The sequence below is a fragment of the Ruditapes philippinarum genome, unplaced genomic scaffold, assembly GCF_026571515.1.
Source record: "Ruditapes philippinarum isolate M1 unplaced genomic scaffold, ASM2657151v2 ctg5440_1_1_1_1, whole genome shotgun sequence".
NCBI lineage: Eukaryota > Metazoa > Mollusca > Bivalvia > Venerida > Veneridae > Ruditapes > Ruditapes philippinarum.
In genome coordinates, this window is record NW_026860600.1 from 28,962 (window position 1) to 52,830 (window position 23,869).

Genomic DNA, 23,869 nt, shown 5'->3' on the forward strand with positions numbered 1-23,869 from the left:
TTAAATTCTAAACAGTGAAATTATCAAAATTGATAATTTCACTGTTTCAAACAGTGAAATTATCAGTTTTAATTCACTGAAATATTTCTATAAACCATCGAAAAGCATGTAATAAAATAATGTTAATAGTAGTAGTAGCAATAATAATAATAATAATAATAATAATAATAATAATATTATTATTATTATTATTATTATTATTATAATTATTAAGTATAAGAATAATTATAATTATAGTAATGATAATAAAATAAATTCAGCATTGTCGAATTTTAAACTCACTAGAAAAATAGTGAGACGTTTTTATTCACAAGAAAAAATATAAAGAAATATAGTTATGCAATAAAAATTTGATACGACTTAGCATACATTTTATAACTTACCTGCAACTACCAGGATCACCAAAACAACCGAGAGATGCATTATTAATGGAATCTTAAAGAAAAGATTTAAGTTTGACTGAATTACAAACTTTATTTAGTACCAAAGTGACACACGCCTGTCTTATCTTATAAATAACAGAAGAAGGCCATTCAAATCCATTTATTTATTGAATTCTTCTTCTCTTTTTTTAGACCAGATTACAAGCTGTAAGCTATAAAATATAGTATTTTTTATTCACATGCATGTTTAACCGTTCATCAATTTGTCAAATGAATGTATTTTAACATTTAGTTCATTTTTTTTCATTTAATATATGTAGTATTATTCTCCCGACTAGCAGACAAAGTTTGAATTGCCAAAATTAGATCTGTTAAAAATTCAGTAACTTATGCCCCAGAAGTGCTTTCAGTTTTATTCCTCAAAATCATATTATGCCTTTAATTATCCAAATTGTGAGAGGGTTTATCATTTAAATTATCTTGGTGTGCTAAGAAAAATACGTTTATATTAAATCAGCCTTAATTCTTCTTTTAAATTGACGAGGTTAAAAGTTCACGTTATCATACATTTGTACATCATTGTTTTTCCAATTCACGATAAGGTTTCTTCATTTTGAAATTTAAAATCTTTGCCGTATATGTTACAGATCTCAATATATTACTCCGACCTGGTTATATAAGACAAAAGTAGGGCAATAGTTTGGTTTCAAAGGAACTAACACAGATAAGTTGTTAGGAATGGTTTAGACATGGTGAATTTGTAAAAATTAAAAAAAACAAACAAGTGTTACCTTTTTTTTAAGGGAAATATATTCGGTTACCTGGAGCTTTTAAAATATTTAGGGGTGTTGTTGTTGAACCTAATTAGATGAGGAGGTCAATGTTATGTCTTTGATATTATTTTGATAGTGTTTTGCACTAAATGCTATTAACAGTTTAAAACACATTTAATTCAAGTACACGTTACGTCAATCTCATTTAAAATGTCATAAATATGAAAGCTTCTTCGTTTTTACGTAGAAACATTAGAACAAATATAAACAACAAGGTTTTCTTTCTAACCCCAATTAAATGCAGTTTTAATTTTTTGTACATTTTCACAATTTTTATTTTGTCGTATTCTGAAATTGAAACACGACCTGTCCTACTTAAATTAGTATTTGAATAAATGAATGTATGTATGAATGTATGAATGAATGAATGAACCAATCAATCAATCATTAATCAATCAATCAATCAATCAATAATCCAAACATAATAAAAAATGGTACATTTTATTCTTGAAAAAAAAACGGAAAAAAAAATAGTAAAAAATAACTTTAAATAATAACATTTTAAAGAAAAATACATAGAATAGAATAAATTGTCTTTTCAATCATGGGCCTTTACTTTAACATATGAAATAATCCAAAGTAGGACATCAATCAGTTGAATGGAATTAAACTTCCATGTTCAACCTTACGTACATTCATTCCGATGATTGAATACATAATGAATCATTTTCTCCATCTCAATTAAATGATTAAAGTGTTTTTGATTTTGTAATAAATGAGACTGTTATAAATATAAGGATTAATCTTCTCATGTCTAATTATATAATTTTAGAACCGAAATGAAACTTCCAATCAAGAATTTCCTGAAGACGTTCAGTTTCTTCATTTTGGTGCAAATATATCATCACAATTGTCCGTGTAGTTAATGATATCCTTTGTTAAATCTATAACACTTTGAAGATGTTGATTCCGGAACAGTGCAGATAATGTTCCGAGACAGTGCAGACCATGTTCCAGGACAATGCAAGTAATAATGTTTGATATAGAAATGTGTAAATTCACGAACTATTCTTACATGAATAGAAAACTTAACTGCGACTAACATGCTATGACAATTCTTGTTGTTTTTATTTAATACAATTTAGTGTTTCAAAAAGACCTTTTTGTGAAATAAATACATGTAGTTACCATACTATGGAAGAATATTAACGCCAAAATTACATCTTGCTTTCTTACGTTACATCGTGCTTTCTAACTTGCACATCTTGCATTCTGTCTTGTACATCTTGCATTCTGACTTGTACATCTTGCATTCTGACTTGTACATAATGCATTCTTGCATTCTGACTTTACATCTTGCTTTCTTATATGCACATTATGCTTTCTGCTGTGTGCGTCTTGCTTAATTATATGTTGATATCGTTATTTAACGATCAATTATTATTCATTTGTTGATCTGGTATATTAATTCAATAACTTAACTATTTGGGTCTACGAGCTTGAATGACGAATGTCATAAGCTAGAATAACGCATAGCCGAAAGCCGAATGCAGCAAGCATAATACGACGCGACATCTGGTGTAATAATATGTGACACCCAAATTATGCTAACAGCTGGCGCTACAGTTATATTCTCGGTAAAGTCCGTATTGCGGTTCGGATTCAGTTTACCAAATTACGTCCCTTTGTTTTAAATTTTCCATTTCCACTATGGAGGAAATATATTCAAAACGATTTGACCAATTTTTTATTTATTACTGAAACTCTGTGGGTCAAATTATATTTCCAGCTGACAATGACAAGTGAGGCTGAAAATGCCTTTTTATAAAGAAAGCTACTAAAAAGGCATCTCCTACGGTGGCAAAAAGGTGATATGTGTGTATTTTTATTTATCTCGTGACCACGAGTTATTAAGTCGTGGCCACGAAATAGCTAAGTCGTGGCCACCAGATACTTTGTCGTGGCTACGAGTTACTAAGTCGTGGCCACGACATAGTATCTCGTGGTCACGACTAAGCTACCTCGTGGCCACGACTTATTACCTCGTGGCCACGACATAGTATCTCGTTGCCACGACTTAGTAACTTGTGGCCACGACATAGTATCTCGTGCGCACGAGATAAATAAAAACATACACAAGTCACCTTTGTGCCACCGTAATCTTCAGCCCAACATGGAATATTTGTTTTTAACCATTTCTTGGGATATTTTTGTACATTTTGTTTTTATGTACTCATCAATTAACATTATAAAATCATTCGTCTTAAAGCTGCACTCTCACAGATTGACAGTTTTGACATAATTTCTTCTCAGAAGCAGCTGATTTTGGCAGCAGTTCCTTCAATTCAGTTTTAAGCTGACACTGTGAACAAGGTCCCGTATTCATAAAGCATCTTAGTGAATAATTTCAACTTATTGTGTGTACAAATTTAGTTTGAAAATAGGCAAGAAAATGTCCTAATTAATAAAAACACATTAAAAATGTTGTGGATGGTCACAGGTATTGGAAATAAGCCATGTCAAAAATTAGGAACTTTTCAAGAGGATGAACTATTTTACTAAGAAGTTTTTTTTATGGCCCAAGGACTTTGAACAACTGTTCTATTTTATAATTATTTTGTTGATAAAAAAAAATTCTAAAACCATTGATTTGGAAATGTGCAACTTGTCATTGTCAGCTGGAAATGTAATTTGACCCACAGAGTTTCAGTAATAAATACAAAAATTGGTCAAATCGTTTTGAATATATGTTTACCTTATTTCCTCAATGATAGTCAAAACGAAGGGACGTAATTTGGTAAACTGAATCCGAACCGCAATACGGACTTTACCGAGAATATAACTGTAGCGCCACCTGTAAGCATAATTTGGGTGTCACATATTATTTCACCAGATGTCGCGTCGTATTATGCTTGCTGCATTCGGCTTTCGGCTATGTGTCATTCTACCTTATGACATTCGTCATTCATGCTGAGTAAATAGACACAAATACAAACAGTTGCAGGTTTAGTTATTGAATTAATATACCAGATCAACAAATGAATAATAATTGATTGTTAAATAACGATATCAACATACAATTAAGCAAGACGCACACAACAGAAAGCATAATGTGCATGTAAGAAAGCAACATGTAAAAGTCAGAATGCAAGATGTACAAGTCAGAATGCAAGATGTACAAGTCAGAATACAAGATGTACAAGTCAGAATGCAAGATGTAAAAGTCAGAATGCAAGATGTGCAAGTTAGAAAGCACGATGTAACGTAAGAAAGCAATGTGTAATTTTGGCGTTAATATCCTTCCATACCATACAGAACACACAATTAAAGTTTTAAACATGGACGTAAATAGCGTTAATAGACTTATATCTTCTTTTCTCATTGGCTTTAAGATTTAATTTACTTGGTTCATTAAAACACTGGTCTGTAGTGTGTTTTTAAGTTTGTAGCAACCATCAAACGGGAAGCGTGTTGTAATTGTTACGGACTGTTTTTCGCTATTACCTTGTTTATTGCTGTTCTAAACTTCATGCTGAATGAATAGTCATAGACAAGGCGTTGTAGTCAAGGAAACTATTGTTTACAGTTCACCATGCGACAATAGATTCAACATCAACATCTAACCCCTTGTGGCTGAGAGGTTGCTATAAAAACGGATGCATCAAACCTGCAGTCACTGTTTATCCCTGTGCGGCTTAATGGATTCGAATCAATGGAGTCATTCATCCTTTAGCTCCAGCGGGTGAGGTGGGTTGACCCCTGGGGTGGCTTTAAGCTTGTAACACCGGCGGTAACCAAAATCATAATTCCTGTTTTGGCGACACATGATCTCAATGATGTTGGTGCGCCGTAAACAAAACAAAACAAACAACATCTCAACATTAATATCTCAAATATATCACTATAATAACACGTTAATCTCAATATGAATGAACATAGCTGTCCGTGACAACCAAAAAGGGTGAGTTTTTATTATTTTAACCATTTCAAAATAGTTTCCCTACATACAATTTCGCATGAATAAACAATAACTCACATACGGAATTTCGGTGAATATACTTCGGAATTTATTCGTTGAAAGTGAGATTAGGACAGTCATTAATATTTAAGGCAGTTTTTATATTTTATTCTGATTTTTGCAAGTATCAATTATTGTTACCTTTACTGTAGTCATACTTGAAATAATTGAAACAAAATGCAGCTTATTTAGCTGACCTTGACAGTAAAAAACAAGCACGTTTTAAACTGTCATCTTTCTAAGTTATCAAAGCAAAATCACTATAGCTTCTTCTGCATGATTAACAGTTAATTTAGTTGTGATATGTAACATTGTTAAGATAAATATGTAATTATAGGGAAGATATAACATGACCGGCCTGTAGTTTCGTAATTAAAATATTGCGTTCATATCCATTTGTAGGTTGTCGAGGCTTTATATAGCTTGATAATTTTAATGGCATCAAGCCGATTTTCATAAAAAAGCGTCATACCAGATGTCTCTCAAAGGGCCACTAAATCAATACTAATCCGACACATAATACAACTTTTCCAAAAGTAATTTACAGAATGTATAATATCATTCCGCTAATACATTCTAGATGTAATTAGTTATGAAGAGGGGCTATGATTTTTTGTTGATTAGTCATGATATCAATCATTCTCGCAGCTTCAATCCATTATCTAAAAATAGGAGCACAATTGCAACTATTCTGCTATATATAATTATACAATCATACAAAAATATAGTAGAAAAGCTGTCACAATGGAGTAGAAAGGTCATTAATTGTTGAACGACAGGATGGGGACGAACCTCAAGTGATGGTCTGGGTGCCAATGATCTGGCTGCACAAATGGTGAGATATAAAGACATTTTGTATGACGTTTTCGTAATTATTGTAAGTATTACTTTATTATTTGATCTTACATTAAATTTGGACAAGCCTAAAGGCCAATTTTGGCCTTGACAGCTACTTATATTTTATTAAAATAAAAAACAAATTATTTGAATAACTTTAACTTTTTTCTTTTGATAGTCATGGCAAGAACTGAAATTATTGCAGGCTCCGTTTAATTGAGCCTTTTCGTGAATGGTACTGAAGTGGTATTTGCCAGCTACCGTCCACAACTCCTAGCATTATAGTAGACCTCTTGTTCAGATTTCCGAGAAATTGTCAGATTCTAAAATAGTGTTAGATAGCTCTGTTATATGTCCAGATAAAATACCGCTTGCTTCTATAAAATATTCGTTTGAAAGACTATCCTTTGCACTTAATCAGTGTACGACTTTTAAATTTACAGTGAACAATATTAATTAGAACAAATACTCATCGGCTGATTACATAAGCAACTTTTGATTCTGTTGCATTTTGGCAATTAGTAAAAATATAGTAATTAAGTATTTTGTATGTTTGCCCTTTCTAACGGATTAGGAAAAAATGTTTCGCCTTTGAATTCAATTAAATTGCTGTAGTTAAAATAGATAATAGCATAGGTAAAGTATAATGTATACGATTTGTTCTCTCTTTTTAAGAATAGTTTATGGTTTTGTCAGACTACGAGACAGTACTTTGTGCTTTTCTCAAGACGTATAAGAATGAAATTTAATTGCGACACTTGTGGAGTAATAAGTGTGTGAGAGTTATATTATGACAAACATTTTAATTTGAACTCTTTTGAGTTAAGTCTTTTTTTATTTTTCGGGCAAGCTTTTCTACTTTGAGAACGTGACTGAAAAGTTAGATAATGACAATTAAACAAAATACTAAACAAGAACCAAAGTTTCTCAGTTTAAAGTTTATTCTAGGATTATCGTTAGGTAACTTTTATCCCTAATTGTTTATAAAATAATTAAAAATGAACTAATTTAAAGTAAACAGTTTACTCTAGGAATATCATCCACTAGCTGTAATCTGTAAGTTTATCTATGGAATGCAGGAAAAGTTACTGTCAAGAATATGTTTAAATGTTATAATTTGAAAGATAGAAAGGATCATCAAGGAAGGGCGGCATTCAATGAACACAACCCCCAACACAGGACTAACGACAAGGTGCTCAAACATGACAGGACACACGGTAAATTAAAAACTTTAATTAGTAAAATCAGAAATCAAACAGTGTCGATAAATAGGACAGCTAGTGCGTAAGTAACTGCCTACATTAGATAACGTAGGAGAATTGTGCTAAAATGAATGTTAAAAGCATAGAGGTCTACTTTTTAAAATACGCAAAGTAAAAACAATAGGTTAAATTGGTAAAAGAAAACATAAATCATACAAAAAATGTTTCCTTCCGAGACAATATATGATCATGTTTTAAAATAGTGATGTACTGGTTTATGCAGTAGAATGTAAAATATTTAGCATTTGTTCGTAGATAACTTACCTTATGCTTTATACAAGCATACTTTCAACAACGCTGATACGTTTTACGGAGTAATCTCTTTCTCGTTATGATTTACTTACATTGGCATTACAGTTGTCAAGTATGTAGACATGAAGCGGAATGTGAAAGTGCAGCATTTTTTTGTACGCATAGTCTTGTATAATTACGATAGGTAAAGTATGTAATTTGGCTTAACTTTAACAACTTTTCCAGGATATTTATCATCTGTTATTTTACATTACATAGATTCTTTTACAGAGAATTGAATTTGTTGAAAAGTAAAACAGATCTAAATTGTAAATTTATTGTAAAAGTTACACTCTTTTGAAATCCTACGTAAATTTTTATTTTACATTTAGTGTAAGGTATCTGATTTCTGTATTCAATCACGATGTAGTCACATAGGGAACAGATATTCTTCGGGTACAAGTTCATGTACAACGTTAATGGAACTGAGAGAAGGCAATGAATAGGTCCAACGTTACTTATTGCCGACGGAAGCAACAGTACACGTAAATGAAAACGTTATCCTCTTAACATTTTCTAATCTCAGAATTATCTTAATCATTAATCAAACATTTCAGTACAAAGATTCAGATTCTTAGGATAAAGATAACGTGTAAGAATTGCAGGTGTTTTTGTATAAATGCTATCTGATTAAATGTTAAAATATAATGATTTTATCTTCCAGTTACGTAAGCAACATGTTTATACAAAAAGTTGGTAAAAAGTAAGAAACGTTATCTAATCAGAGCAAAAGTTTATTGATGCTGATGTCAGGCATACATTAGTGTGATATATGGCGTAACTTTAACCTAAATTTTAACTATATGCCAATGTTAAAGCAGCATCTACGTGACCAATATATACAGAACTGGAATACTTCTATACATAATATGCCTAATCTTGATTATTACAGAAAATTTAAAACTTCTTTTTGTTATGAAAACTATCTTAATGTTTTAACAAATAATGTGTTAAAGATCCTGGAACACAATTATTTTATGGTTTTATATCATAAATATGATGCTCAAATTAAGATTTATCAATTTTGTAAGTTCCAAAAAGTAGTATTTATAAAGCTATTACCGAATTTAACATTTCATGTAAATAAAGGGAGGTAATAAAAAAACCTAGATTCGATTTTGTACTAATTTGTTTGGTCTTTCTTACACAATAATTATAAGGCCCAAAGCCCTAACCCAAGCAATAAATCCAGGAAATTTCCGCATGGTATAGTTGTTTTAAGACCAGCTGTAGATAAGGTGTATACGATTCAGAAAAATACACCATATTCTCGGGTAAATATTTTGAACACCATTTAAGTATTTCCGTTGCAGATTCGACTTTGTACAAGTTTGGAGGGTATTTCTTACGTCGTAGGACCAAAGCCCTAAACCAAGCAAGAAATCCGGGAGAGAATCGGGTGGCATGGTTGTTTTTCAGGAAAGGTGAAATGTTCTTTTTGTATGTAAAGTGTATAGTATTTAGGAAAATACACACACTTTTCTCGGACCAACCGTTTAAACACTTGTTGAATGATGCCCTTGCAGATTCGATATTATACAAATTTGCAGGTCTGTCTGCCTTACGTAAATTAAAGACCCAAAGCCCTACCCAAGCAATAAATCCGGGAGATTTACGCGTGGCATGGTCGTTCTTTGAACTGGCGATTTGTTCTTTCTGATTATAAAGTGTATTAATTTTAGAGAAAAAAAATATTATCGGGCCAACAAGTTAAACACCATTTATATAATTTAGTTGCAGATTCAATTCTGTACAAGTTTGGAGAATCTTCCTTATGTAATATAAGCCCCAAAGCTAAAATCCATGCAATAAATCCGGGAGATTTCCGCGTGGCATAGTTGTTTTTAGGACCGGCAATTTGTTCTTTCTATAAAAAAGTGTCTTAATTTTAGTAAAATACACCGTATTCTCGGGCTAACCGTTTAAATACATTTTGAATGATTGCCTTGCAGATTCGATATTATACACATTTCCAATTTCCTTACGTAATTTAAGACACAAACACTTACTCAGTAACATTTAAACATAGCATGGTCGATTTTTACCAGAGTTTTTTCTTTCTGTATAGGAAGTGTACACATTTAGGGAAAAAGCACCATATTCTCGGGCCAAAAGTTTAAACACCATTTAAATAATTCTGTTTCAGATTCGATTTTGTACAAGTTCGTAATATAAGGCCCAAAAGCAATAAATCCGGGAGATTTCTGCGTGGCGTGGTCGTTTTTTTTTTGTTGTTTTTATTCTTTATGTATATAAAGTGTATAAAAAGTTATACTCACTAACGTGATAAATACATAATGCATTAATAAGGTACAGGTGATTTATTCAATATGTCAATACAAAAAGCTGTAAAAAATAGTGGTCTTCAGATATTACTGTTAATAGCCAAGTGAACAGGTTATATTCTAAAAACATTATAAAGTGACACAAACTAACCGCCAAAACTACAAAAAACGACAATTACAAGTATATTATTCTGACTGGATATAAAACATTTTCACTATTTCATAGTAACTGCTTCAGTACACTTCGAAAATCCTACTGACGTTGCTAATACACTGTGATTGGTCTCATTATCTGCATTTCTCCGGCCATCTCGTTTAATACAACACGTTAGTTTTTTAAGTAGCAGCTTAGTTTCTTTACGAAATCTATGGTCCCAAAAGCTGTATATGATTGGATTGGCTACGTTATTAACAAGATATAATCTTAGCATGAAATCAAGAAATACAGATTCTATAATACCACGATCTGCCCAGAAGTCTTCATCTGTTGAATCTAAGATTGAAATTACAATAAAAGGGAGATAGGAAATAATGAATACTACTGTGATAGTCAACATCATTAAAGTTATCTTCATAGTATTCTTCTCTACCGCTTTAGATCCCGGTCTTACGTGACGTACCATTGCACAACTATTTCGTGCAGATCCTTTTATATTACTTTTACCCTTTTCCTCATTTAACTTTGTAAGTTCTTCATCTGCATTTTCAGTTTCCGGTTCAACACTTTGAAGATCTGTATCTGTGTCATCAATGTCATCAGAATTACCTTTGTCCAGAACGCTTGCAGATTTCTTACCAGGCATTTCATCTTCTTGATTTCGTACAGCACAACAAAAACAAAATGTTTTTGTCTTTTCTAAGGTTATCTCCCCCGACATTCGATCATGATGGTAAATCTTTCGGCAAATAAATCCATATATTATGATTAGAAATATCACCGACATCACAAAAACTAACATGTTGAAACCTAGATAGCCAACAGCTAACTCCGAGCCTTGATATCCGTCAGATATAAAACATTCCACGCCGGTAAGATTGTCAACTTGCGTCTGTACGGTACTTTGTCCGTATATAATACCATGAGGAACGGATATCACTATGGCAACGAAACTAGCCAGTAAACATGCTTTTCTGTCGCCAAAATCTTTAATTTGTCTTTTCAAAGGTCTGCAAACCTTAAAATATCTATCAAGTCCAACCACAAGAAGAATAAATACCGAACTAAGCGTACAAGCTCCAATTAAGAAACTTAATATTCTACACACGTTTGTATGAGTGTATGTTAAAATAAGTGTCAAGTCCAAAACATGGTATGGTATTCCAACCACGCTCACACTTAGATCTGCAATAGCTAGACTAAGAATGTAACATCTTGCACTTGATCTTGTAAATTTCCTTTTATAAATTATAAGGACAAGAATATTCCCCACTATTCCAATGAACGTAATAAGTACGAAGATAACAGTTAGCGGCAAATACTTTAGTTTCTCTATAGTTGAATTGTTTTTCGTCTCCATTCTTTCAGGTCAGCTGTCAATATTGTTACTCTATAAACGTTATTTTACTTTAACAAACAATTGTAATTATTTATAAAATGAACTTTGAGAATTTTCTTTTCAAAGGAAGAAGAAAACTTCTAAAATTAAATGGTTCATTACAGTTTTTTTCCTTCTGTAACAAATGCAGTTTCTCATATTGTTGTAAGGCACAGGTGTACATTAAGGAAAACCATTTGTCGTCTTTGCCTGGAATTGATAAAAAGAGAAAAAACGGTTAAATAAAAATGTTGCCACATTTATGGACAGTAATGGAATGTTTCAGCCGCCGTTCAAGCAACCCCTCAGCACCGACTAAAGCAGAATTCAACACCCAGTAAGGTAATGTATTTTTTAATTAAGAAACATCCGCAGATGTGTTCATACGGTGGTTCATTACTATGATGACTCAAACTTTTGTTTTCCAGTTAGTACAAACTACGAACAATTTTGTTTTGTTTCTGCACGAACCTGATAGCATTTTATTTTTATATATAGCATCAATAGCAGATGTAAAGATCGTAAGTAAACTACGTCTGTTTATTATCACCTGAATCTTATACAAACTTCATGATGTTTGCTAAATTTTCATTACCAAAATTATATACGCCATACCTTTTTAATTACCGTTTACATGAGTGTTCAAAGTAAACCGTAATTCTAGTGAAAGTTAGAGATAATGTTAAGAGTGAAAGTTTAAAATGTAGCATATGCTTAATTGCTTTTCGTTCTTAAACGATTTGCTCATTCTGTTGTTTTTCATGTTTTGATAAGCTTGTTTTTGTCGAAAACTTACAATAAATATGTCATGACTTTACTTGACTCCACTGAGGACCATAAGATTTTTAACTCCTACATAGATCAAGTTAAACATTCTTAATGGAAAAATGAGGAAAAAGTAATAAATAAACTGTTGCTGAAATAAATTAAATATCATTTTTGTGTGTAATTCTTAGTTCGATTTGAGTGAAAAGCACGCTTTTCATTTTTTGATCAAGGTGCATCAAAATATTCTTTTTCTATACTTTTGCAAACCTGGCAACTGTATATTAAAAATAACAGAACATGATAAAAAATGTAGTGCTTTGCAGGTATTATGTAAGCGTAGACCTGTTGCAAAAATAATTTGTGTAGGTAGGTTTACGTATTTATCAACGTCTAAGAGGCAATAATAACTCTGCATGCTATCATCTTGGTATATTCTAAATAATCTGCTTTATCACGTCATATGCCAATTTACTTACTAGGTTTGTAAATGTATTTTGAACATTTTATGAAATTTCATCAAAGTTGAATTGTATCAATAGATGCATTTAATTATATGTAGACACCCACTTACTTGAAATAGATCTGTATGTTTTAATATAAAAGTAACAAATATTAAGTGTTTTGAATTTGCATTCTAATATATGAATAACAATTATCAAGATAGACTTCCTGAAAATTATTAATGCTTGTAAGTTCAAATTTTGGATTTTTTTGTGGTTTTCATAACGTTTTATGTTGAAAATTGTTTTTATTTTCTAGTTAACAAATATCATAGTTAGATATAACCATGTTTTAATACATCCTCTTTCAAAAAAATGGAGTCTATATAAACAACAAACTTATGTATAAAATTAAAAATATACCGCTCTAATTCATTACTGAGCTGAAATATCCGAAATGGATAAAATAGAATCATCTCATTCCCAGTACTCCAACTCTTTTCTAATACAAATTTTTGGTAATACAAACAAAGTACGTTATTATCTAAATTATCTGAGCAAGTCGATGTTTATCTTATCACAATCCCTTAAATACGAATGTATTATATTATCTAATTTTTAAATAACTTACAATATGAGTAATTGTATAATATTATTGTTGTTATTATTATTACAATTATAGTAATTTGTACCTATGAAACGAAATTTCTTTCCATTAAATCCTATTTAATAAAGTAAAATGCATTCTTACTATTCAAACGTTATATTGTTACTTATTTGTATTTATTGATAAATTTTATAATTATTAAAGAAAAGAATACAAAACGGAAAATTGCATTTAAATGTGTTACCTTGAAATATTTCCACAAATTTACATAAACCTATTCTCCAGTATTCAACTCTTTCATACCTCTACCAATAGTTTATATTCATGTACCTGCTCACGCTTAGAAACATTAAAATACTCTGGAAGCAGAATATCTAATAATCCTTCCTGTTAACATTACAGGAAAGTATTTCTCCGATATATTTTATTTTCAAGAAAAATGCCGCGCTTTATATCAGCTCTTTGATCGTGCCGCGGATTATATCACTCTGGCTTAGCATGAAAATTAAAGACAGTGTAAATAAAGATTAGGATAATGTAACCTTTGTACGTTTTAAAGACTGTCGAATGTTCCAGAGTACCCTCTTATCTCTTTAGATAGTTAAATCTTAGATTTTTTTAGGGAGGGGGGTATTTTTTATATACATTTTTTCATAGATATCCCGGTACATAATAATATATTTCATTGATAGAAGAGTTTAAACAACCTAAGTATCCAAACATTTATTGAAAGCATTTTAGACCCAGCACTTTTGTTGCAATGATTTGTTTTTATCTATTTTCAAGACTTGCAAAATGTTTATGTAATATGAAAAAAATTCTCAAATGCATTACTTTTATTTATGTAGTCGTGCATTTCCTAATCTATATAATTGCGAGGATAGTTCAATATATTTTGATATTATGTTCAACATCATTTTCTTGCTTTTTGATTAAATTAAGCATTAAGACTGTCTTTTGTTAGTTTTTACCATATTTCTAATGCTAAATGTAACGTTTCAGGAAATATATGAATTACTTGTAGTAAAAACTACAATAATTCAGATATATTTCTACTGAACGATTTAGTGAAATAAAGTCTAAATCATTTCTATTACATTTAAAGTTACATCTGAAGATTAATCTAGAAAAATTCCTTTATAATGGCTTTAACACAATTGTTGCAGCTAAGCACGTAATTGTCGTAAATCAAGGTCTAATTTACAATAAACGTATGCGGAATATCAATTCCAGGAATAGTTCACATATAATAACGCATGTTTAATGCATCAATGTGATGGATAAATATACTTATGAAACGTGTTATTCTTAATTACTGTATTATCTACAATGAAAATAATGGTACAAAAAACTTACCATCAAAGTTCACTATGTAGTATGTTACATTTAGGTCCATGGATACAACAATATTCAATTCCAAGAGGTTAAAAAACATTCTGACGAAATTATCAAGCTGCATGTTTGACATAAAATTTAAAATAATCCATTTGAACATCACTTTATAGTTATTTTCAAGTTAATGTCAAGTGCACAAAATGCTATCCGAGTAACAAATTTAGTTAATTCATTCCATAATAAATGCAGATAGTGTAGTCTTTATTTTATGATTATTTATCGAGTATACTATCATTCTTGCTGTACTGAACGCAATGACGTCCAAGGAATGTTCTTATGTTCTTACAAACGTAAATACATTCATCTCGATAAACTTAGTAGTAATACACCGATACAGTACAATTTCAGGCAATTGGTGCAGTTGATGACTCGAACAAAATCACTTTAAATATTATGGTGTTTAAACCCTTAATGCTTTAGATAAAACAGTTCCTTACTGTAATCAATTCCTTGCGCTATTTATAATTTTAACAGAATTAATCAACAACATTCAAATAACACTCGTATAAAATATATTATCCATTATCCCAACCGATTAAGGTATAGTTACATACTATATAGAGCGTTTAGATATGTGTTTTTCGAGACATAAATTGCATTCTTTCAATTGTTAATGGTCTGTTAATTTCACGTGAATTAAATACAAATCCAGAAGCTTGAAATGTCAAATTTAAAAATCATTAACCTAGAATTAAGATATCTATACTTATTTAAAACCTCATTTTGTATGATGACAATAGTAAACGAAACTAATGACCAACATTCATTGATACATTATTGTCTTCTTACTGATACTGCACACCTTAGTATACCAGTAATCAATATATAATCATGATAACAAGATAAAATAGGTACAACATGTGTACTCTGACGAAATCCAACACTGATAACAAAATAGTTTCAACAGATAAACTAGTAGATAACAAAATACTGAGACGTTTTGTTGCAAATAGAAAAAAAAAACATTGTTTAAACGTTGCATGTTTACATTTTATAATCGCACATATAGAAGCTATTATTGCAAAACCTATCTGATTTATTTCTTTATAAATACATAAATGACAATAGATTAACATCAATATAGTTTTCAATAAAAATGCACAATCTATTCTGCTAAAAGTTGTTATATAATATATGTGTATCAAGAATAGTTTTATCTAAATGGAATTTATCTTTTGTAAATTTTCCTAGAATACCTAAATGTACGCATGTATATAGTTTAAACAATATTTCATTTCAATCAAACACATAATTATACGTAATATAATTACAATCAAATGCTAGAAGAATTGGGTAGAAAGCTACAAGCATTTCTAGAAACTCTCTCCTGAAATATATACATTGATCCATAATTAAAATTTCACAGATTATCATTGAGGGGTTATGTTAATATATACTATAGATGATATACATTTGTTGATTGAGTTTGATTCAGGTGCAAAACAACAAAACAAAGCAAATAAAACAACCCGGAAATTAATATAGGATTTAATACAACAAGTTTATTAACTGTTAAAGGCGTAGTAGAATTGCGTGATCAGTAAAATATCTACACGTCTTGAAATGCCAATTTTCAACCAGATCTTTTAAGAGGAACTAGAAATAGTTACACAGTTTAGAAGTTACATGAAATATTGTAAATAAACGCGCCTATTCAGACAAGTTTATCTCATTTCCTGTGGGATTTCAAAGTTTAGATATGCAAGGGGGGACCAGTTTCACAATTATTGCTAGCAGTTTTAAAAGACAACATTTATGTTTTGGGTTAAACAAAAACCCACAAACCCCCAAATTTAAACAATGAAAAAATTTTTAAAAATATAACTGTAGAAAACATCAAAATTTTTAAAATTTTTGACTTTTGGGCGGGCACTAAAATGAAGATATTGCATTTCAATAGATGCAATAAATTTCACTCTTTTTATTTTTGTGTCAATTGTACGAAACATCCCTCTTTTAATATAATACGAGGGTTGTTCAAAAAGTAATAGGACTGCAGCTCTACTGTTTACATTTTTTCATCTACGTACACGAGTTTACAAAAATCGAATATCGGAACTTGTCCTCTATATACAGTGAAAAAATCAATACAATATGTTTAAAAACAACAATTATTTTGTACAACTTACAAATGACAAGGGGCACGCGACCCGGCGCACGCTAATAAATAAATAAATGACGTTCATGATGTCGCAAAAAAATTCAAAATGTAAACAGCGTCATTCTTTCTGAAATTATTCTCCACAATGTTCTAGGTGCTTGAATCATGTAACTATAACCAGAACTCATCTGTGGAGATGTAGCGAAAAAAAGCAATCACATTTTCATTTCTTTATTCGAAACATGCCCGGTGGCCGGCAACTTTCTGTTTTATCTCGTGATTTTGAGTAATGTGGAAGCTAAACGGGCATGGACATATAATGTAAATGACAAAGTGATTTATATTATTTATTTACACATGCCATCTTACATTCTTAAAACAATATGATTATGTACAGTAAATTAAAAATGCTTATTAACTGAAAAATATTCTCTTCTTCTGAGCACAGGCTATCATTTATTAAACAAAATCGAAAAAAATTGATACCAATAATTACCGCGTATCATTATCAAATTTATACAATGATAACACACACACACACACACATATATATATATATATATATATATATATATATATATATATATATATATATATATATATATATATCTAATAAAATAAAATAATGTTTAAAACAAAATTCCCCAATTCAATAATTTTCTTAGAACTGAAACAGTAGACCCGATGCAAACATCAAACATGCCGGACAGTTCGCGGACTGTATATCGCCGATACTTTTGCTGCGCTATTGCAATTAACGTCTCTAACGTCCGTCAATTTTCCGCTTTCTCCCTAGCCCTTTCGTGTCTGTGATCTCATATTCACCGTCTTTGAATTGCTTTTCCCAGCTGAAAACGAGTGTCCTAATTGCCTAATTATTGTTCTGTGAAAATTTAATCTTTTCATACGTAGCTGAAGGAGTAGGGCCTTTCTGTTGGCAAAAGTTAATGATCGTACACATTTTAAGTTTTTCAACGAACGTCATTTTTCTACATTTAACGCTATTATCACTGCTGTTCAAAACGTTATAGTTTAGCGATTTATTGTCTGAATGACGTCAAATTTGGACAACATGACACTTTAATATGATAAAATGTGTTGGTGAAATTTTAGTGGGAACAGACAACATATTTTGAATAAACTGAAAGTACAAATAAGCGTCAAAATATTTTTGATGCGCCGCGCCGGGTGCGTGTTACCATGGTTATTTAATATCACAGGGAACACGCGTTTAGTGCAATAATTCAATAAACTTATGCTGAAGTTGTAGAAAACAATTAATTATTGCCGTGGATATGAAAATATTTAAACTCTAATGGAATATGGAAACATAAGACTCTTAGTCCTATTACTTTTTGAACAACCCTCGTATAAAGTTTGACATGTAAATGTTTAATTATGACGATATATGAACTTATTAAAAATGATAAACATGTCTAAGAAGACAAAAATTCCAAGACCGAGTCAAAACTATGCATCATCAAAGGCGAGAACAAGACAGCATTACCTGGATGAGAAGATATTTCTAAACTACTTGCATTTTGTTAATAATTTAAAGAGAATGAATGTAGCAGTGGGAGGGGACGTCTGGCGTCGCTGTGTGCACTGAATTTAAGTATTGGTTACCCCTAGAGAGATACCTTTATACCTATTGTCAGGTGAACACACAGTGATTTTTTTACTTTTTTCAAAGCAACCCGTACCCCTGAAATTGTGAATTTTTAGCGCGATAATCTGTCAAATTGTGAAAAAATAAACAAGACTAAATCTTCACCTGTAGTCACTTTATTCATACGTTTAATAATTATGTTCATAGTTTTCTTCTTTTTATTCCCTCAAATATATCAATAAAATTCTCAAGATGTCATTTGTCAGTTCATTATTTTGTTTGGTACTGAAAAGCAATCCTGCTAATTGTGAATTTATTATACAATTTTTGTGATTTTTTTTTGCATTGTGAAGAGGCCTTATTTCGGGGTCATACTCAGCCAAAAAAATCACTGACACAACTACATTAAGTTTTAGAAATCCAGAAAAATACCTTATATTTTCGCTATAAGTGACTTGACGTGAAGAAAAGGCAACACGTCATAAAAAATCGAATACAATGGTAATAGAATATATGTTCGCAACCAACTGTCATTTTCTCGTTGATGATTGAGCGCATTTGGCAGCAATTGTTATAAACTTGTTTTGTACTATAAAATATTAAATGCAAACATATTATATTGCCCTTTGTGATCTTGTCTCTTGGCATCACTTACTAAATATCCCTGTGATAAATCAAACATAGCATAATTATAGTGTAATAAATTCGATTACATTTCTTTTAAATATCAACATTAAAATATTTTTTCTTCGTCATAATTTTTATGTTTTGTTATAGTTACATGCTGTGCTAAATGTAAAAAACGTTTTCACATTAGCTGTTTAAATAAAAATTCTAGCTTACTTCATTGACTACTTGCCTTTAATTTAATATTACAAAACATACATTTTATTCAACATTATTAAAGGGCATTAAGTTATAGAATAAAGTGAATAACCGTTCTAAAAGGTTTGGACATGTCAAGTGTAACAATAACCTTTGATTGATTACTCTGAAAACAAATGATTCTGAAAAGCCATTAGCTTTTAACAAATCTCGACTGATAATTATCTTGTTCAACAATAAACCAATAAACCCTCGTAAAATACGTATGCTGATAATATAAGCAAGTAATATCTTTATAAACTAAATTAATGTTTTCTTTAAAACATCTCAAATGTTTAAAAAAAAATGCTTAATTACATATATAAATATAAAAAAGTATGCTATCGAGATAAAAATTTGTTATCAAATGTTTTTTTCCAATTAACAAGAGAATGTTTAGGCTGTTTCTAGGTCTTTATAAATAATTCTTGTAATAGCTCAAATTAGCTTCCAACACAATGTTTCTCAGACATTTATTAAAATGATCAGAACAAAGTCGTTCATGAACAAATTGCAAATGTAGGATTTTCGTTTTTATTAAGCAGTGCCTTAAAATGTTTTTTACACCATCTCATATTCTTAAATAATGCCCTGCTTATTTACACATATAAATATAAAAAATGTTACCGATGTAAACATTTGTTTTAAGATTTTTTCAATTAACAAGAGAATGCTTCTGTTGTTTCTATGTCTTTATAGATAATTCCTCCTGTAATTGCTCAAATAAATTTTCAGCACAAAGTAACTCAGACATTTATCACAATTATCAAGACAAAAATGAACAAATTGAAAATGTAGGATTTTCGTTTTTATTTAAGCAGTGCCTTAAAATGTTTTTATATACCATCTTATATTCTAAAATAATGCCCTGCCTAATTACATATATAAATATAAAATAAAATGTTATCGAGGAAAACACTTGTTTTAAGAATTTTTCAATTAACAAGAGAATGCTTCAGTTGTTTTTATGTCTGTATAGATAATTCCTGTAATTTCAACACAAAGTAACTCAGACATTTATTACAATTATGAAGACAAAAATGAACAACTTGAAAATGTAGGATTTTCGTTTTTATTAAGCAGTGCCTTAAAATGGTAAAACATTAATATAACAAGATAAAGTACATGCTAATAATGATAGTGAATTCCTGTGCTTCTTGATTTGCTTTAACGTTGTTATACATTTCTGAAACTTAAAATCGGTGTTGGGGTGCTAAGAGACCGTGCACCTATAACTTTCTCTTACGTTTTTGACATGTTGCCTAAATAAAGCAAAAGGAAAATATGACCATAATACAAAAACACAATGAGTTAAATATATCATTGTTATAGATGAATGTGGTTCTTCTAAGACAGATGCACTCCCTTTCACCTCCTTAATAATTATACATGAGTTTGATTATATAAACCTGAAAATTCAATACAAATATTTTAAGTAGATCATTTAAAGATGATATTCGTAAGTCGACAAAAGTTTTATTTTATCTGATCACGGGTACAAACAAGCTTAAAAGAGTGTAGATTCATGGTGCACATCCGTTCTCAATAGAATGGTCAACGCGCTGTGTTTCTTATCTATATATATTTACCATAATGATAGCGTAAAAATATTTGTACCATGGTATTAGCTGGGAAATAACCCGCATTTGCAATGATTCAGAGTATCACTATCCCTAACCAATTATTTATTTGCACTAGAAAAACTGTTTCAGTACAGGTATAAAGGGCATATATTATTTTAGTTATAAAGATTTCTTGACAGGTTATATGGCATTATATAATTTGTTGATCGGCTCGGGTTATAACAACTGTTGATATACGGCCATATAACCTGTAAGTAATATCTATAATGAATTTATAATACACCAAACTTCCTTTCTTAGAAAAGAATGGTGAGATTTTTTCATAATTTCACAACAGCCGCCGTGTACATTATATTTCATTATATGCAGCTCTAGGAAGCACAATGTATATAAATAGATGGTAGGCACCCCATAAAGGGACAATGTCCTCTTCAACAGTATATTGCATTATTATTCGATACATGATCTTAAAGTTATCACTATTACCATGTTAAAGATAGTTCTAACAAAGACATTGTTTAAACAGTCTTTCAAATGATTCGTAGCAGATAAATCGATCAATTAGTTTGCTAAACATACTATTTATTATCGGTCCACTGAATACTTCTTGAAGTCTCTCTGTATATATCAAGAAAATCATATCTATTTCAGTTGAATTACTTATAATACCAATTATGCTAAACATTTTAACTGATTATTTCATAGAACAAATGTTGTTGAAACTATTCTCATTTGTATTGAACATACATACAAAAATGTTCATTGAAAACATCCGTGTAGAACAATGATATACATAGGCCAATGTACCCTCAAAATGCTATCATTTTTTATATTCAAAAACCTTTAAGATTTGTTTTTCAAATAGTTATTAATTGCCTATATAACTGAGCCATATTCTGCTTTCTTACGTTTTGGAAATTAGTACACTTTATAGTGATTTGCTTATTTCCATGGCAGTCAAAATACAACTTTGTTTACAGTTTGCTATACCCCTTGATCACAAATTCAACGCAACTTCCCTCAGGTGACATTCATCTCTTATGTTTTTACTCAATTTTAAAAACATTATGAAACGCATATTTGTAATTTCTATAGATGTTACCATTTCAACATTTCTGAAGCAAAGTGTGTTTTAACCAATACGATATTCTAAAGATATGGCCTACACGAACCACAAATAACTCAAAAGCTCGTTCAAATATGTTCTGGACTCCGCTAAGATGTGTATGACAATCTGATATTTGTTCAAGAAAAGAGTGCTGTTAATGGATTTCACATCATCGACACATAAATTGTTTCTTATAACCTCTTCAGAGAATGATGCCATCACCTTTTGTTGTCGATCACTCAAATGTGCACTCATGCGGTAGACATTTATTCTAATCAACAAAGCTGTCAGAATTTCTTCTTTTTTTTGTATTCGATGCAGATCTCGTCATTATCAATTAAATAGAAGTTGAAGCTTACAATAGTAACATATGTAACTGTTTATATTTAACGATAACTATAAATATATGTTTTAATTGATCCAGTTGCGTCTACATTAAATAAAAACACTTTCGAGTCCGTTCGTTGAACCAACCAGTACTTAGCAACGAGTGTAAACTTTCGTGCTCAAAAACCAACGGTATGGCCCTGACGGGGTTTCAATAACACGCAGCCAGTAATCTTTAGATTACTTGTCCAAAGATTGGCAATGGAATGACGCGCAGAGTTCAATTAATGTAACTTTTACAACATCAAGCCATACAGAAGCAAGTTAAAAGGTTCGATGAAGACATTTTAAATTATTGTAATTGTTATATTACTGCTGGTTATTTGCATACATGCACACACATTGATCTTGATTGTGCTGTCACAAACCAATGTTTGATTTCCATAAACTCGTATAGTTATATTGATAATGCAATACAATTAACAATGTATCAATTTCATAACATTTTCCTTTCAATTATGTTTGCATTTCCTTTTGTTCAATAAATTATAATAAAAAAAAAATATCAACGTCAAATTGTTGACATAACAATATAGATATATGTGACAGATTAGTATAATTTATTTTCTTTCAGTAAAACAAACCAAACAAACAACTGGGAGCGGTGGCCTAGTGGTTAAGGTGTCTGCCTCTCAACCCAGAGATCGTGGGTTCGAGCCCTACTCGGGTCACGACCATGTTTCTTCAAATGACACCAAAAATTGTTGGTTCCAGGAAGCTGACTCGAAAGTGATTAATATAAGTTGCAATAACTTATTTCGCATTCGAGCTTAAAGAAATATGTTTAAACCAACTGTGTATCTGACAGAAAACATTTAAGTGCAACTTTCAGCATAATGCATGATTGAAGTGATTATTTCTTCCAACATATCAAGTGTTTCACTGTAAACTTTCGTGCTCAAAAACCAACGGTATGGCCCTGACGGGGTTTCAATAACACGCAGCCAGTAATCTTTAGATTACATGTCCGAAGATTGGCAATGGAATGACGCGCAAAGTTCTATGGATATGATACGCAAATCTGTTCCTAAAACTTTATCTGTAAATGTTTACATTGTTATTTAACATTTGACATTTTCACACATGTGGGGAGAAAGGTGGAAACACATATTTAACATAAATATCACTTTAGTTAGAATCCTCAGAAAAAAAATCAGTAATAGTATAATTTAAAAGGTCCAGATATATGTATCTTTAAAGTGCAGCAGATATTTTAATCTTATTTTTATCTGACACAACGTTCAAATGTAATTAATTTATCTTTAAAACACGCAAGCAGTAATGTAAGAAATTCTGGCAACAATTTATCTGATAGGGAAGACATTTAATAATGCCAATTAAATTTTATCAGAGACAAACAATTTAAAGGTGAACATTGTCAATAACCTGTATCCCATGTCAAGAGTTCAGATTTTACATATATATCTAAATATATTGCAGCTCAGAATTCAACTTTTATTCTTAATTCATCATCACTATATTGAACATACTCTCAATAAGTCAAAATCGCTTTACTCAAAATTCCGCCTTAGTCGAATAATTTCTAAAGTCCCGTCAAATTTCCTTCTTTATCTTTGTATTTTAACTCCGCTTAGGTCAAATTTTGACTTACCGAGACTCCTG

The 23,869-nt window shown here is 30.7% G+C and overlaps 1 protein-coding gene and 1 long non-coding RNA gene across 2 annotated transcripts; both read right to left on the bottom strand.

Annotated features, from left to right (window-relative positions):
• Window positions 1-9,849: 9,849 nt before the first annotated feature.
• LOC132712746 (orexin receptor type 2-like) lies at window positions 9,850-11,366 on the bottom strand. Its single transcript, XM_060695173.1, has one exon. It carries the CDS (start codon window positions 11,364-11,366, stop codon window positions 10,065-10,067), a length of 1,302 nt encoding a protein of 433 aa, XP_060551156.1. The 3' UTR covers window positions 9,850-10,064.
• Window positions 11,367-11,479: 113 nt separating this feature from the next.
• Window positions 11,480-13,498, bottom strand: LOC132712745 (uncharacterized). The gene is made up of 2 exons (XR_009623345.1): window positions 13,444-13,498; window positions 11,480-11,594 (listed from the first exon to the last, which is right to left on the bottom strand). It is a non-coding gene; the product is annotated as an uncharacterized LOC132712745 (long non-coding RNA).
• Window positions 13,499-23,869: the final 10,371 nt, after the last annotated feature.

Coding starts and splice junctions, on each gene's coding strand:
- LOC132712746 (XM_060695173.1), bottom strand. CDS start 11,366: ATGGAGACGAAAAACAATTCAACTATAGAGAAACTAAAGTATTTGCCG.